Source organism: Electrophorus electricus, chromosome 12 (assembly GCF_013358815.1).
Source record: "Electrophorus electricus isolate fEleEle1 chromosome 12, fEleEle1.pri, whole genome shotgun sequence".
Lineage (NCBI taxonomy): Eukaryota > Metazoa > Chordata > Actinopteri > Gymnotiformes > Gymnotidae > Electrophorus > Electrophorus electricus.
In genome coordinates, this window is record NC_049546.1 from 20706782 (window position 1) to 20721041 (window position 14260).

At 37.9% G+C, this 14260-nt stretch overlaps 1 protein-coding gene across 1 annotated transcript; it reads right to left on the reverse strand.

Annotated features, from left to right (window-relative positions):
• Positions 1-10530: 10530 nt before the first annotated feature.
• LOC113568656 lies at positions 10531-14023 on the reverse strand. Its single transcript, XM_035532409.1, has 6 exons — positions 13938-14023; positions 13467-13817; positions 12911-13246; positions 12306-12422; positions 12060-12097; positions 10531-11290 (listed from the first exon to the last, which is right to left on the reverse strand). Exons 1-6 carry the CDS (start codon positions 13993-13995, stop codon positions 11141-11143), a joined length of 1050 nt encoding a protein of 349 aa, XP_035388302.1. The 5' UTR covers positions 13996-14023; the 3' UTR covers positions 10531-11140.
• Positions 14024-14260: the final 237 nt, after the last annotated feature.

A 14260-nucleotide genomic window follows, 5' to 3' on the forward strand; every position in this document is an offset into this window, starting at 1 on the left:
TACACACCAGGCAAAGCCTTAGACTGACTTCAAAATCAGACAGTGTTTTGATTGACTTATGACTCACCTACAAATATTGCAAATGTATGCTTCTATCTTGAAAATCCAAGGCTTTTATAAATATCTTAGCCAATGGCCTCAGTACTGGGCATAGTGAATTGAATATATGCACTTATTCATTAAATACATCTACCTTGTATATGTACATTTACTGTGTAGCATATGTGCTACACACATGTGTATAAACAGTTGTATAAACAGTAGAAGCTTCTAAAGAAGCTCAGTCAGAGGTGAGACCATCACATGTTCTGGTAAGTTCAGCTGTATATTGCATAAGGAAGGTAATACTCTATATTACAGTAAGAATCCTGGGTATTTCTGGGTTTCCTACTGGTAATAAATTAATAAATTGGTATACTCACTCCTTCAATTTAAGATATACCAGTGTGCCCCCCCTCCATATTCAGGAATCTCATGGTGAAGTGCTGAATTATGCAGCCTTGCAATTTCCCAAGAGGAAAGTCCAAGCTGGAAAAAGGGACACCATCATGCCAGCGGAGTGCATTTACTCCAATGTGTGAACTACATCTGTACTACGACACATCAGCATGAAAAAACCAGCAGTAAACCAGAGCTACAGTGAGATGTTCTGCGAGACTAAAAAGAGTGCGCCCTATGTAGTTAAGACAAAGCACATACATTCTTTAGGTTTTTCCTGACACAAATCAAGATATGTCTTGTCACCAATTTATGATGCACTATATATATTATTATATAATATATATTATTTTTATGTGAACAATACTGAAAGTGTTGCAATGTTCTGAATTGTTGCCAAATCTAAGAAGTATTTTGTTTGTTGTTTATTTGTTTTTTTAAAAGGGAAATTCAGCATTAATCTTAAATTGGTTGCTGACAAGTATAATTAAATGTTAATAAATTACCAAAAGTATTTCAAAAACTATTTGGCTGGCAAATATGATAAACTCCTGCCCTCTCTTCTCAACTTATGACCATGTTTTGATGATGAACTGACAATCCACTTACTCAAACATCTTTGAGCTGTCAAGTGTGGGTCATTGCGTAGTGCCATCTTTGATAGAAATGAGATTATATAGATGAACTGGCAAATTTACTCTGTGTCTCAACAGTTTCTCTAAAGCATGAAACACACACACACACACACACACACACACACACACACACACACTTAATAGAAAAGGCAGTACCGGTAATAAACATTTGTATAAAAAGAAATAATACCCAGAGGTTCAACACTTTTAGGAAAGTGTTTTTGAAAAGGCCTTTTGCTTCTGTAATAGAACTGTAACATTACATTGGAACATATGTCAACTTCTTCAAATAACTCCAGTACTTTCAATGGCATTATTTTTGGGATTTCCTGTTCTTATAGTCCAAAGACAGCCACAAAAAAGAGAGCGAGAGAGAGTGGGCCTTATCTACAGGAAGCACATGCTCATCTAATAAGAAAGCTCTACTGGCTTAATGTGTAGTCTGTGACACTGGGATAAATACATGCTTGTGTAATAAGACAGATCTACTAGGTTAATGTTGTGGGTTTCCAGAACCAAACAGCAAATAATGTAAGAAGCAGAAATGTATGTCACTCTAAAACAAAACAATACAGCTTCTTTAAGCAGACACCCTGCCACTAGAGAAGTACAGTAATATATTTTAAAAAGTATAATTCACCTGCATACATTGTTTTACTTGGAGACTCTTGGTAGGAGCCCAGGGTGTTGAGAAACTCATTTCATTGATCCGTTCATTTCATTGATCTTATTTCATTGACCCTTCAGCTCTGCACCTCTAAGTTCTTTAAGATAGGCTTCCAAATGACAGTCAGTCTGCAATGCTGAATGTACCAATAATAATGTACAGGGTACCAAACAGAGAATTTTATATAATTGACTTAGATCTCACAAATTAATGTGTAACAGCAGAGTTCAGCACTTCAGAATATACATTGTGCTCAGTCTGGCCTCCCTTTTGCCATCGTCTGGTTTTCCCATTAACGAAATGTAAGGCAGCATAATTAGTCTCTTCAGTGTCGTGGTCCTGTGGGAGCAAATTTAAAAGATAAAACAGATTTAAAAGACAAATTGGATAAAACCACCAGACTGCTGTTGTAAGATAATTGATTGATTCCTACGGTTATGTAGTGAAGATAGATTGTTCCTATGAGAGAACTTTGGCTTGATGAAATCTTCACCTCCTTCCTACCACTCAGGATCCAGTATTCCTCTGGTGCCACAACACATAGTAACAGCCATAAAAACTTCCCTAATTTAGGGATTATCACTCCTGTCTCATCATCTGACTCTTCCCTATGTAATCATAAACCCATGTGGGAATGTATCAGTCCTCTAACAGCCTGTGTATACCCCAAGGAACTATGACCCTAACTTCCATCAGACTCTAATTTAACAGGACAACTGTCAGAATTGTGGAGCAAAGACAGACTTGAATGCCGTATAACACACCATAAAGAGAAATAAGGGTGATCCAAAGGTGTAGTCAAAAAACAGGCAAAAGTCAACATCCAATAAACACATGATAGGCAAACAAATCCAGAGTAGTAACAGGCAATAGAGTGATGCCAAATAATAATAAGGACAGCAACCAGGGAATCTATGCATGATAACAACAGTTCAGAAATATACGGCAAGCAAAACAAGCCTTCACAAAGACACTTAGTAGAAACAGAACTTAAATAGGTTGACACATTTGGGAAAATAAGACACAGGTGAAATCAATAATCTGGGGAATGGGCTCTAACATGGGGTTTGTGGGTAATGTAGTCAGATAAGGACGTAGACTGTTCAGCCTGCATGACAACAACCAACTATTTTTATCCCACATATCATGTTTCATATATTTCGTTATGTTTCACATATTATATTTCACACACACACACACACACACACACACACATAAATATATATATTGTTTGTTTTTTTCCCACAGCTTCACAAAGTGATAACGTAACATTTTTACTGGTGCCTACAATGATGTCAAATGCTTTAATCTTAATATAATACTCCATTAATCTATGGCTATCTTAATATAATCTTCCAATTGTGATTTTTGCTTCTACTATTTGATAATTGTCCATTGTTTTTATTATTCTCTTCATTAATTGTTCATTTTAAATTGACATTATTCATCATAAGAGGTAAGACTGCTGCTTACCTCTTGTTTATTGTAAACAAGTTGTTAACCATTAAGAAATGTATGATTGTTTGTTTTATTATTTTATTGTAATACATTTGTGGTGAGCCTTATTTGAATGCCTTAAAGGATTTCTTTTTTTTCTACCGTGATAACAAAGGCTGTTGAACATGCCTGAACCAAAGCATCCCCTTTGTTTGCATGTACGTGATTAACGTTCGAGACCCGTTTGGTGGACAGTTGAGATGTAACGGGGAGGGAAGCAGAAAAGGAAGGTGATGTGGCTCTGAGTCTGTAAGTTACCAGCCAAAACATCTGCGCAACGAAACCAGAACGTTCCTTAGAAACTAAGCTAAAAGCCTCTTGCTAAGTGATTAAAACAGACTCAAGTTTCATGTTAAATATTGTTTGTTTTTGTTTTTGTTAATTTCTTATCTTTAGTTTGTGTTCATCAGAATTCGCTCAGCACAACCTGTTTTTTATTAAGCAAGCCTGTCTTTCCTTGTGCGGATTTTAACGTTTGGCTGATGATTAAGCATTCTAGAATCATCAACAAAACTAAGAACAGCTGACAGAACCACTGGGACAAAGACTCTCACTTCTCACTGAGCCAGCTCAGGAAATCCAGTTCAGCAGATCAAGGAAAGACAGATGGTTGCATTGTTATCGGCTCACATCGTTCACGCAGCAACGCTGGTGATTCAAGAGTTCTCGTCTAATAGGTCGACGAGAAATAATCACATTGTTGAACTTGTGCCTTTTATGAGATGCCACTGAATTGATCTAATCCTTAATAAAATAATAATTTGAATGAATACATTTTCCCTGCTAATCAGCCACATTTACACATCTCAATTTTGATCAACAAAATATTGAGGTGTACATATACCTACTCTTAATTGGTAAAATTATAGCAGGTTTGAGCCATACATGTGTTTTCACATTACCTGACTGGTGCACTTCCTTTTCATAGCACCTTGTTGAAGCATCACTGTAGTGGGACAAAGCAATTTATGACTTCCCACTTCCCTTCTATCCAGTCTGTTTAATAACTACACTTGATAAACTGGAGATAAAATTTAGGAGTAAATATTTCTGTGTTCAGGTGTTGTTGAAGGTTTAGCTACACAACGTTAATAAAGACTCATTACTACAGTGTTCACAGTTTCTCCTTTTCCAGATTAAAACTGATTGAGAAGAAATGACAAGCACACACACTCCCAGAGCTGCTCCCAGGAAGATCACTACAGGATCCAGAGGACTGGCTTTGGTATAAAAATGAACAAAACTCTAAGCAGAAGCACACGTGATAAGATCACAAATGTTCAGGCAGGAAGCTCTACTTTGTGCTGACGACCTCACCATCACAATCATCAAGTGTCACCACTAATCACAATCATTATTTGCTGCAAAAGAGGAATTCTGAAAATACTGTGCACACTTGTTTGTATGATAGGATAATATGTAAAAAATGTAGAAAAAAACCCTTGCTATTTTAATCAATCTGGGCATTTTTTTCTGATTAGCTCTGGACAGCATGATCTGAAAAAATATCAAGCAACATAAGTAAGGCTGTAAGATAGGAATTTTGAAAACACTGCACCAAATGTGTGTGTGTTACAAGATAAGATCATAAATCATATTATTAAAAAAATAACCCTTAGATAACTTTCTGTTTGAACCATTCTGAGCGCTTTATTCAAATAGATCTTAACAGTGTACTCTCAACAAATATTAAGGAATTATAAGCGAAACGGATATCACATTATTCTTAAAATAATAATATTAGCTCTGAATTTACGTGCACATTTAATGCATGGACCTGTTTTCAACAAAGGGACAGGTTTTTTGTAGATTTTATATAAGGATTTAGGTATTATGCATTTTTCATACATTGATAGAAAGGAATAACTAGGCTTGCCTGTTCACATGTGTTTATAATGTCTGGATTCTGTCTATAGTATGTGGGTTCCTCTGTTCCTTCTATACAGAATTCTGTAAATACTAATAATAGCACAGAATGTAGTGCATGGCCGTGTTGTAAACTAAATTTAATTTACAAATAAAGGCATTGTTTTATGACTTTTTCATTGATATGCTAAAATGTGTAAACACTTACTCAGAACCACTGTTGACCTATTTCCAAGAAGTATCTTGCCACAGGTGGTCACAGAGCAATAGTAGTAAGTGCCAGTATCAGAGAAGCTGAGGACACCCTTGGAGAGGTTGTACACACAGCTGTGTGGAGAAGAGCTGATCTCACACTGATGGCTGCTGTTGTGATGAGTGTAAATTATTTCAGGATGGGAGTCTCCTGCAGCAGCTCTGAACCAGAGCACTCGGAGTTCTGCTGTTCTCCTCTCAGAGAGGACAGTGCACTGGAGAGACACTGACTCTCCTTGGGGAACCCTCCCCAACACTGGACTTTGGACCACTGATATGTTTAAATAAGCACAACCTAGTTGAAAGGATGTAAATAATTTTAGACATATTTGGTCCATTAAGGTACATCAGAGCATGCCATCAACTCTGCATATATTTACTGAAGATTAATATTTTATATATAACAAAATGTAGATACAAATAATAAGCAAAACAGTCTTATTGCAGAACTAATATCATCAAAATTAAAATGTCTTTTGTAAAATCATTATTTTTCTAAGAATAATAAAAAATTATCCAGTTAAAATTTCTACCTGCATGGCTTTAAACACATTGAATTAGGGGTTTGTGTTGTTTTATTACCTTTCACAGTTAAGAATGTTCCAATAGAAAATGTAACTTTTTTCCAGGTAGACATTCCATAGAACTACATTCCTTCATCACTGATTTTCATATGAGGAATTGTAAGTGAAATGCCATTTGAGATTCTCTCCAGTTTGATTCCGGAACTGTGGAACTCAGGTGTGACTTTAGCCTCATTTGTTAATATATTTACCACCTCCTGAGGCATCTCTCCCATTCTTTGTTTGTACCAAACCATTAAACTGTTGTGGTCATTGTCTGAAAATGTGCAGCTAAGCGTAACAGCTTCTCCTGCCGTCACTGAGACAAATGATGGTTGGTAAGACCCCACAGATTGAGCCAAAGCTTCAAAATAAATGTAAGTTAGATGAGCACAATGGGAAAAATTAAAAGTTCAAATAGCTAAATATCTAATAGCAATTATTCTAAAGAACAGCTTCTATAAAGCTTTTAAGTAAACATGCTTTCAGAACTTACATATTTTGTAGACAGGTATAATAAAAATCCAGAGTGGAGTCATTCTTAGATTGACACTTGGTCAGACTGCTTGGAAGTGGTTAGATGTTAAAAGCACTAAATAGGCTTTGCTTGTTGGACTCACGTCATTGGTCTCCACATGTCATGAGACCTCTTTCCTCCTGCATGTTTGTAACACAGCTTGGCCACCTGAAGTCAGTGGTGAAATGTGAAAAAAGCTACTCTGGTAGAAGTCTTGTCTTGATGTCACGGAACGCTTGCCTCCCCCGAGTCACGTGGTTGGGCCTGCCATGTACAGTGGGAGGGCTGTTCTATTCGTCACCACACCTGCACACACCTACACCTCGTCTGTCTAAATGTATATAAACCCATGGCAAAGAGTGTAAAGTGTTGGTTATTGTTGATGTAGCGTGTGGATGTAACGTGTTGATGTTTCATGGTAATGATCCATGCTAATGTTACAAGTTTTCGATATTGTTAACTGTGTTCGTGTTTGTTTACTGTCAACTGTTTCATGTTCGTATTAACATTTGTAATGCTTGTGATTGCCGTTATCGTTCCATGTGCATCTGTAAATAAATGTATGTCCCACTCGCTGGAGTCTGTTTGTCTTGCCCCTTGACTTGGGCCACCACACGTTACACTTGAACATAGGAGGTTTATTTGATGGTATGAGATTTTTTCGTGTCAGTGCCCAGTGGGAGAGGGGTCAGTTACAATTTTACAAGTATGTTTGAAGACTCTGCTGTCCTGATTAATCCACTTTGCAGTCGTAAGGTTCGATTTGTTTCAGCTGCTTTAGTAAGAGGCATGCTTTGCTCTGCTCTCCTCGGGTCACTGGATGTAGTGGAGTCCTGGAACTCCATGGGTAGAAACCACAGAACCATTCATTTTAAGGAGGCATGGGTAGGGGACCATCTATCTAAAGCCTACATCCACCTTACTTACCAACGTAAGGACTTTAGGGTGTTGAGCAGAAGGTTGTTGGAGCTGCATCATCACACAACACACCAACACACTACCTGACCTCCTTTAGGTAGGCAGACGCATCACATCTGGTTCTCAGGCGAAACACTGCTGAGGGTGCTGTTGTTGGTATAGGGACTGAAAAGAGAAGGGGCCAGAAAACACAAAGTGCAGGTACATCAGTACTGAGGATCAGCAGACCTGATGTGTGTTTTCTGAGCCACACCAGCTGTCTTCATGTCTGTCAGGAAGCCTGGCATGGACAGATGAGTTTCAGAGTTTAAAAGTAGAAATGGAACTATTGCATGTATACCTGGACTGTCAGCATGCTTTAACATGTAGTTCAGGCCCAGGGTAACGGCATTATAATCAGACTCTTGTCTTAAAAAAATCCTGAGGGTTTAGGAGGAAGGTTGTAGTCAGTGATGTCCTGGAGGCCTCTATGTAGTTTTCTTGTGTACTTAACAGTACATTGGTTTTCAATCTATAAGTATTTTCTTTTAGTCTCTTTAATCCCCTTTACTAGCCTTTGTGTTGCTTCTTTGTACACTAGTCTGTCCCCTTTTTTTCTTGTCTGCATTCAAGAAAGTCATGGTTTGTCATTACTGTACCCATGTTCTAGTCAGAATACAGCTTTTCTTCCATTTCCTCTGTCAGCTTGGTGTATTTGTACAGCCTGTTTATTCACATATGTGAAGACATGGTGTGGATTATAAGCTGTCCACTATCAGTAGGCCCTGGTTAAATTTTACTGCTGGGTTGCCAAAACCAGTGCACTACTGTAACATCTCCATGCCCACACATGTATTTCTTTTTCTTATTTATCTTTTCTCATATCTTCATCTATCCTTAATCATAGGTGGATTAAAGTATCACTCATGATGACATCACATGAGATGACATGACCCAAATCATCTGGCCAATGCGCACACAGACTCCTGACATGACCCAGATCACCTGGCCAATGGGCACCAAGAGTTATCAACAAAAAGGAAGAGTTCCACCTTTAACGGCAGTCTGGAGGGCTCCGTTAGGGGCCGTGAGTGTCGTTCCTTAGACCCTTCACCTCTGCTCACTTGTCCACTTGTCAGTATTATTGGCACATTTTGTTTAGCTTTGTTTATTCATGTCAGCTTTGTTACATCTGTCATTTGGTTAACCTTGTTACCTTTACTAGCACTGCAGTGTTGTGACTTTGCTAGTATTGTTACTGTCCAAGCATACACTCTGCTTTCTAGTTTTGACTGTCTCTCACCTTGAACTGTACTTCTGTGCTCTGTTGCCCGGCGAGGTGTCAGCTCCCCCTGTATCTCCTAGGAGGGAGGTCTGGGTAGAATGTGCACATACCTACATTTTCAGTTGTTGTTCTTTCTGTTGTTCCAGTCGAGTTAGGATAGCTGCTTAATATTTCAGTATAGGCTAGTCTACACCGCATTCCACAGTATTAAGCAAATTGGATTTATGTGTCATAAAGATTTAAGTTTTTGTTTTTCACTTAAACTCATGGATGGTATTGTGGTTCAGGGCTCTTGGATCTCAGACACCTGTGATAATTAGTTTGCCAGGTTAGCCCAATTAAAGGAAAACTACTTAAGAAGGACGTTCCACATTATTAAGCAGACCACAGGTTTCAAGCAATATGGGAAAGAAAAAGGATCTCTCTGCTGCTGAAAAGTGTCAAATAGTGCAGTGCCTTAGATATGGTATGAAAACATTAAATATTTCATGAAACTTAAGTAAATCATTGTACTGTGAAGAGATTTGTGGCTGATTCAGAGCACAGATGGGTTCATTCAGATAAAGGTATAATGAGGAAGGTTTCTGCCAGACAAATTCATCAGATTAGGAGAGCAGCTGCTAAAATGCTATTACAAACAGCAAACAGGTATTTGAAGCTGCTGGTGCCTCTGGAGTCCTGCGAACCTCAAGGTGTAGGATCCTCCAGAGGCTTGCAGTTGTGCATAAACCTACTTTTCCACCACCCCTAACCAGTGCTCACAAGTAGAAATGGTTACTGAAGTAGGCCCAAACATACATGAAAAATAATTTTCAAACAGTACATGAAACATACATGAAGAATACATTTCAAACAGTCTTCTTTACTGATGAGTGCCATGCAACCCTGGATGGTGCACATGGATGGAGTAGTGGATGGATGGTGGATAGCCACCGTGTCCCAACAAGGCTGCGACGTCAGTAGGGAGGTGGCAGAGTCATGTTTTGGGCTGGAATCATGGGGAGAGAGCTGATAGGACCCTATAAGGTCTGTGAAGGTGTGAAAATGACCTCGGCAAAGTAGATAGAGTTTATGACTGACCACTTTCTTCCATGGTACAAAAAGAAGAACCTTCCGTAGCAAACTCATCTTCATGCATGACAATATCATGCTGCAAAGAATACCTCTGTGTCATTGGCTGCTATGGGCATAAAAAGAAAGAAACTCCTGGTATGGCCACCATCCTCCCATGACCTCAGCCCTATTGAGAACCTTTGGAGTATTCTCAAGCAAATGATCTATGAGGGTGGGAGGCAGTTCACATCAAAACAGCAGCTCTGGGAGGCTATTCTGACATCCTGCAAAGAAATTCAAGCAGAAACTCTCCAAAAACCCATAAGTTCAATGGATGCAAGAATTGTGAAGGTGATATGAAAGAAGGGATCTTATTTTAACATATAACTTGGCCTGTTGTTTTTTTATTAAAACAGCTTTTGATTTCAGTAAATGTGACCTCTGAATGCTGCAAGTTCAACAAATGACCATTTTCAGTTTATTACAACATATAAAATGTTTTGAAACTCTGTTCTGCATAATAATTTGGAACAGTGCATTTTGAGTTTCTTTATTTTTGAAAAGATACTATTATCATTGGGAGGTTTGTTCAATAAAATTTGATTTAAACTCTAACGGTTAATGACTTAAATTATACTGACTGTCATTTGCATTGACCATTTATGAAAATCAGATAAAAATAGCATTTGCATAATAATTTGGAACACAGTGTATATTTTGTTTTTTTTTCTTTGGTTCATAACCTTACTCCTAGGTCCACAACAACCACCACACACCCACCAAATAGAATAACCAACAGACAATTCAAAAGAATGATCTATGAAATAAATTTATTATTTTTATTGTGATATGAGCAGTCCCTCCATGTTTGAAAACAAGATAAGATTTATTAAGTGCAGCCTTAGGGTGAGATTATCATAAATATCTACAAAATGTACAAGCAGAAAAGGAATTAACAGAGCACAATTTGATTTTTCGATCCTACATTTACATTTCTTAGGATCAGTCATTTGCCCCTTATATCTGTACATACATTTTTCAGTAGAGTGTGCAGAAGGATCAGAAGCACAGATAAGAGCACATCATTATCTTAAGCTCACTGAATGCTCAGGCATGTGTAAGCAGTCACGTTACCACTTTACCATCATCTCACTACCATCAAATAGAGCTTCGTATTTAAGAATCCAGCACCGACTCTCAGTCTGTTTGTGCTGAACACTGTGATTGCAAAAGCCTGTGTTGATAAAGGAAAGGAATGCATATGCATGCCGTTGATGTCTGCATATTAAATAACCAAATTATCAAATTATAGACATGGATGGAGACATTACATGGGACTTAAACATTTCTAGTCAACATTTTCCCAAATAGAAATTAAAACATTTTACACACTGTGAAGCAGAATTGGTGCTGTGTAAAGGCAGTATTTGCTAAATTTGTGATTTATGCTCATCAGCAGGGTAAAGAGATTTAATCAAATAAGCTTTGGTCAGTAACAGTAGGACATCTGATGTCAGAGTACATGCAGTCTTGAGGCCGTTCTTTCTCCCTGTGATTTCTTCCGGTTTTCCTCTCATTAAAATGCAGGGCAGCATAATTCAGCTCCACACTATCATGGTCCTATTGCAATGAACACAAACAGACTTAGGTTGTGTCTTCATTGGGACGTTTCACCAATCTGTGCCATTGCTGTTACGTGTCGCAGGGTCTGGAGGGCATATCTACAAGTCATTTTAAAGGTCTGTTCACATACAAGCAGGATTATCCATCTATTTGTAGTCAAAAGATCTGGGTGAAAGAGCTGGATGAAATAGCTAGGTGTTGTCCTTCATTAATATGTTTAATCAGCTCAGTAAGCAGAATGGTGCATCACAAAAACGGCACATATGTCTGTTGTTTTATTACTTGCATGCTAAAGAGCATGAGGGTTGTGAGGTTTCCGCTTCACCTAACATGCTTATATATTTTTCCTTCATTACAAAGGGGACTACAATTAAATTCAGCTATACTATAAAAAATTTAGTTCTACAATTAAACTTTCTCCTACCATACACATATAACTGTAATTATTAATGAATGGTTCCTTTACTCACTGTAATTGTTACTGTCAGTTTGAGCATGCATTGTGTTTGTCTGGGATTAGAATTTGCACAGAGTGGAGTTGAGCTCCTCAGGGTTCCTGTCACTATTTGTAGTATTTCTCAAAAATATCTCACTTTTGACCTACCACTTTTGTCTCCGTGCAGCTTCTGAAACTTGAGCAAAACAAATTGCTCATAGCATTACATTACAGAAATGCTTTTAAAGTCATAAGAGCAGACCAGAGCATTTCCACACATTTCCACAAAAAATATACAAAATATGAAATTATACAATGTATAAGATATACCTGATTGATTTTTCTCACTGTAGCAGTGCTTTGTTTCTCTGGAGGGAAAAACAAAAAACAAACATCTATCTGGTTTCACTATGTGTAGTGAATATATCTTTTACCTTATTAAATAAAACATTGTACATTCTTTTTTATTGACATTTTAAGCATATGGTTCTTGAAATACATATAATAATTATAAAATGTCACTTTTTTTTTTTTCAAACGGAAAAGGCCCATTCAGTTATTTTAATGAACACTTACCACTGCTGGGTCGACAGTTTCTCCATTTACAAATTAAAATGGCTTGAGCAAAGATCACAATTACACAAGCTCCCAAAGCTGCTCCCAGCCAGATCACTGCAGGACCCACAGGCTTGGCTGTAGAAAAGGAAAGATCACAAAACAGCATGAAGTGTTACTATTCTTGTGGTAGTGTCATTAACCTTCGAGGCTAAAAGCTGCAATAGCTCAAACACATTAACCACAAATAAACCGTATACACACAAATAGTCCACATGTGAGCTTTAATCTGTTTGTAAATATCAAACAATGTGATCAAACAATGTCTTTGTTGTCACCATCACGGGCCGCTCACCCCCCCCAGTCATGTGACACAGCCTGCCATGTGTAGGGGGGGTTCACTCCTGTTTGCAGCCACACGCCCTGCTGTACCTGGGCAGCGTTACAGTCACTGAACAGCTCAGTGCTGCTAATTAACAGAATGATGGATTTAACGAGTTCAGTTTGCACAACACTACATTATTGTTAGCTTTATATTTAATACTGTGACTGTATTTCATCACATGACCAATGAATATAGAATTTTAAGAATTTCATACAATACCAAAAAGTATTTAGATGCTTACTCAAATCTACTGTCGTCCCATTTCCAAGAAGGATCTTGCCACAGGTGGCCACAGCGCAGTAGTAAGTGCCAGTATCAGAGAGGCTGAGGACACTCTTGGAGAAGTTGTACACACAGCTGTTTGGAGAAGAGCTGATCTCACACTGATGGCTGCTGTTGTGATGAGTGTAAATTATTTCAGGATGGGAGTCTCCTGCAGCAGCTCTGAACCAGAGCACTCGGAGTTCTGCTGTTCTCCTCTCAGAGAGGACGGTGCACTGCAGAGACACTGACTCTCCTGGGGAAACCACACCCAGCACTGGACTTTGGACCACCGATATGTTTAATCCTGGATTGCCTTTTTGAAATAATTAAAAGTTGTAAGCATTTGATACCCATAAAGAATTTGAGGAAAGAAATCACAGACACATTCCATCTTTATAGTGCATAGGGTATTATTACTGAAACAATACTTTGAAATAGCACAAGCAGAAACTAATAGCTATATTTGTAGATACTGCTGTGTTAGTACTAACAGCATCAGTATTATTTTGAACAGTTGAAAGAAAAGCAATTACCTGTCACAACCAAGAAGGTCCCACTGGAAAACTTCATTATATCCGCTAGAATAATTCCACAGAAGTACATGCCTTCATCTTCTTTAGAAACATTTGGAAAATGGAGTGAAATGCTGCTCTCAGTTGTTTCCACTTTGATTCCTGATTTGTTGAACTCAGGAAAAATGATGGAATTTGTGTGTGAGAACTTTAATCCAACCTCTTGAAATGTCCATCCAGATTTTTGCGTATACCAGAGCATTCGCTCTCCACTCATGTGCTTTTCAAAAGTGCAGTTAAGTGTAATGGCTTCACCAGGCACAGCAGAGACTAGAGCTGGTTTCTGATGAAGTCCCACAGTCTGGCAATGATCTGTAAATTTTGTTTAAGTAAAATCAAACTCATTACAGTAGAAAGTAAAACTGAAATAATTGGTAGTTAAATTAGAAAAAGTAACATCTTCAACTATTCTGTTACAAAAGTAAAACTTACAGGTTTTGCAAAAGGTTACAATGAGAATCCAGAATTGGGTAGTCCTCATAAAAGACATGCTCTTTCTCTGGAGTAGTGTTGGAAAAGAAGTTATGAGATCCTTTCAGTCCATTTGACTTTACCTAATTTGGCCACAGACATTTTCTGGCCCCTTTTAAAAACTGGTTCAGTGGTATTGGTGCTAAAACAACCAATGAAATCTTATAGGCGGTGTTACTTCAGAAAAAAAAGCTACTGGAGTGGAAGTTAAATTTATGTTTACAATGTCACAAAAAATGTGAATATTTTGAATATGTTTATGCTTTTAGTATGTTGCACTGTAT

What these genes read in the sequence shown, in the direction of transcription:
- LOC113568656 (XM_035532409.1), bottom strand. Translation starts at nt 13,995, where the DNA reads ATGTCTTTTATGAGGACTACCCAATTCTGGATTCTCATTGTAACCTTT. An exon ending in GACCTTCTTGGTTGTGACAG is followed by an intron (nt 13,247 to 13,466) that starts GTAATTGCTTTT and finishes TATTTCAAAAAG; the next exon opens with GCAATCCAGGATTAAACATA. An exon ending in AAACTGTCGACCCAGCAGTG is followed by an intron (nt 12,098 to 12,305) that starts GTAAGTGTTCAT and finishes TTTTCCCTCCAG; the next exon opens with AGAAACAAAGCACTGCTACA.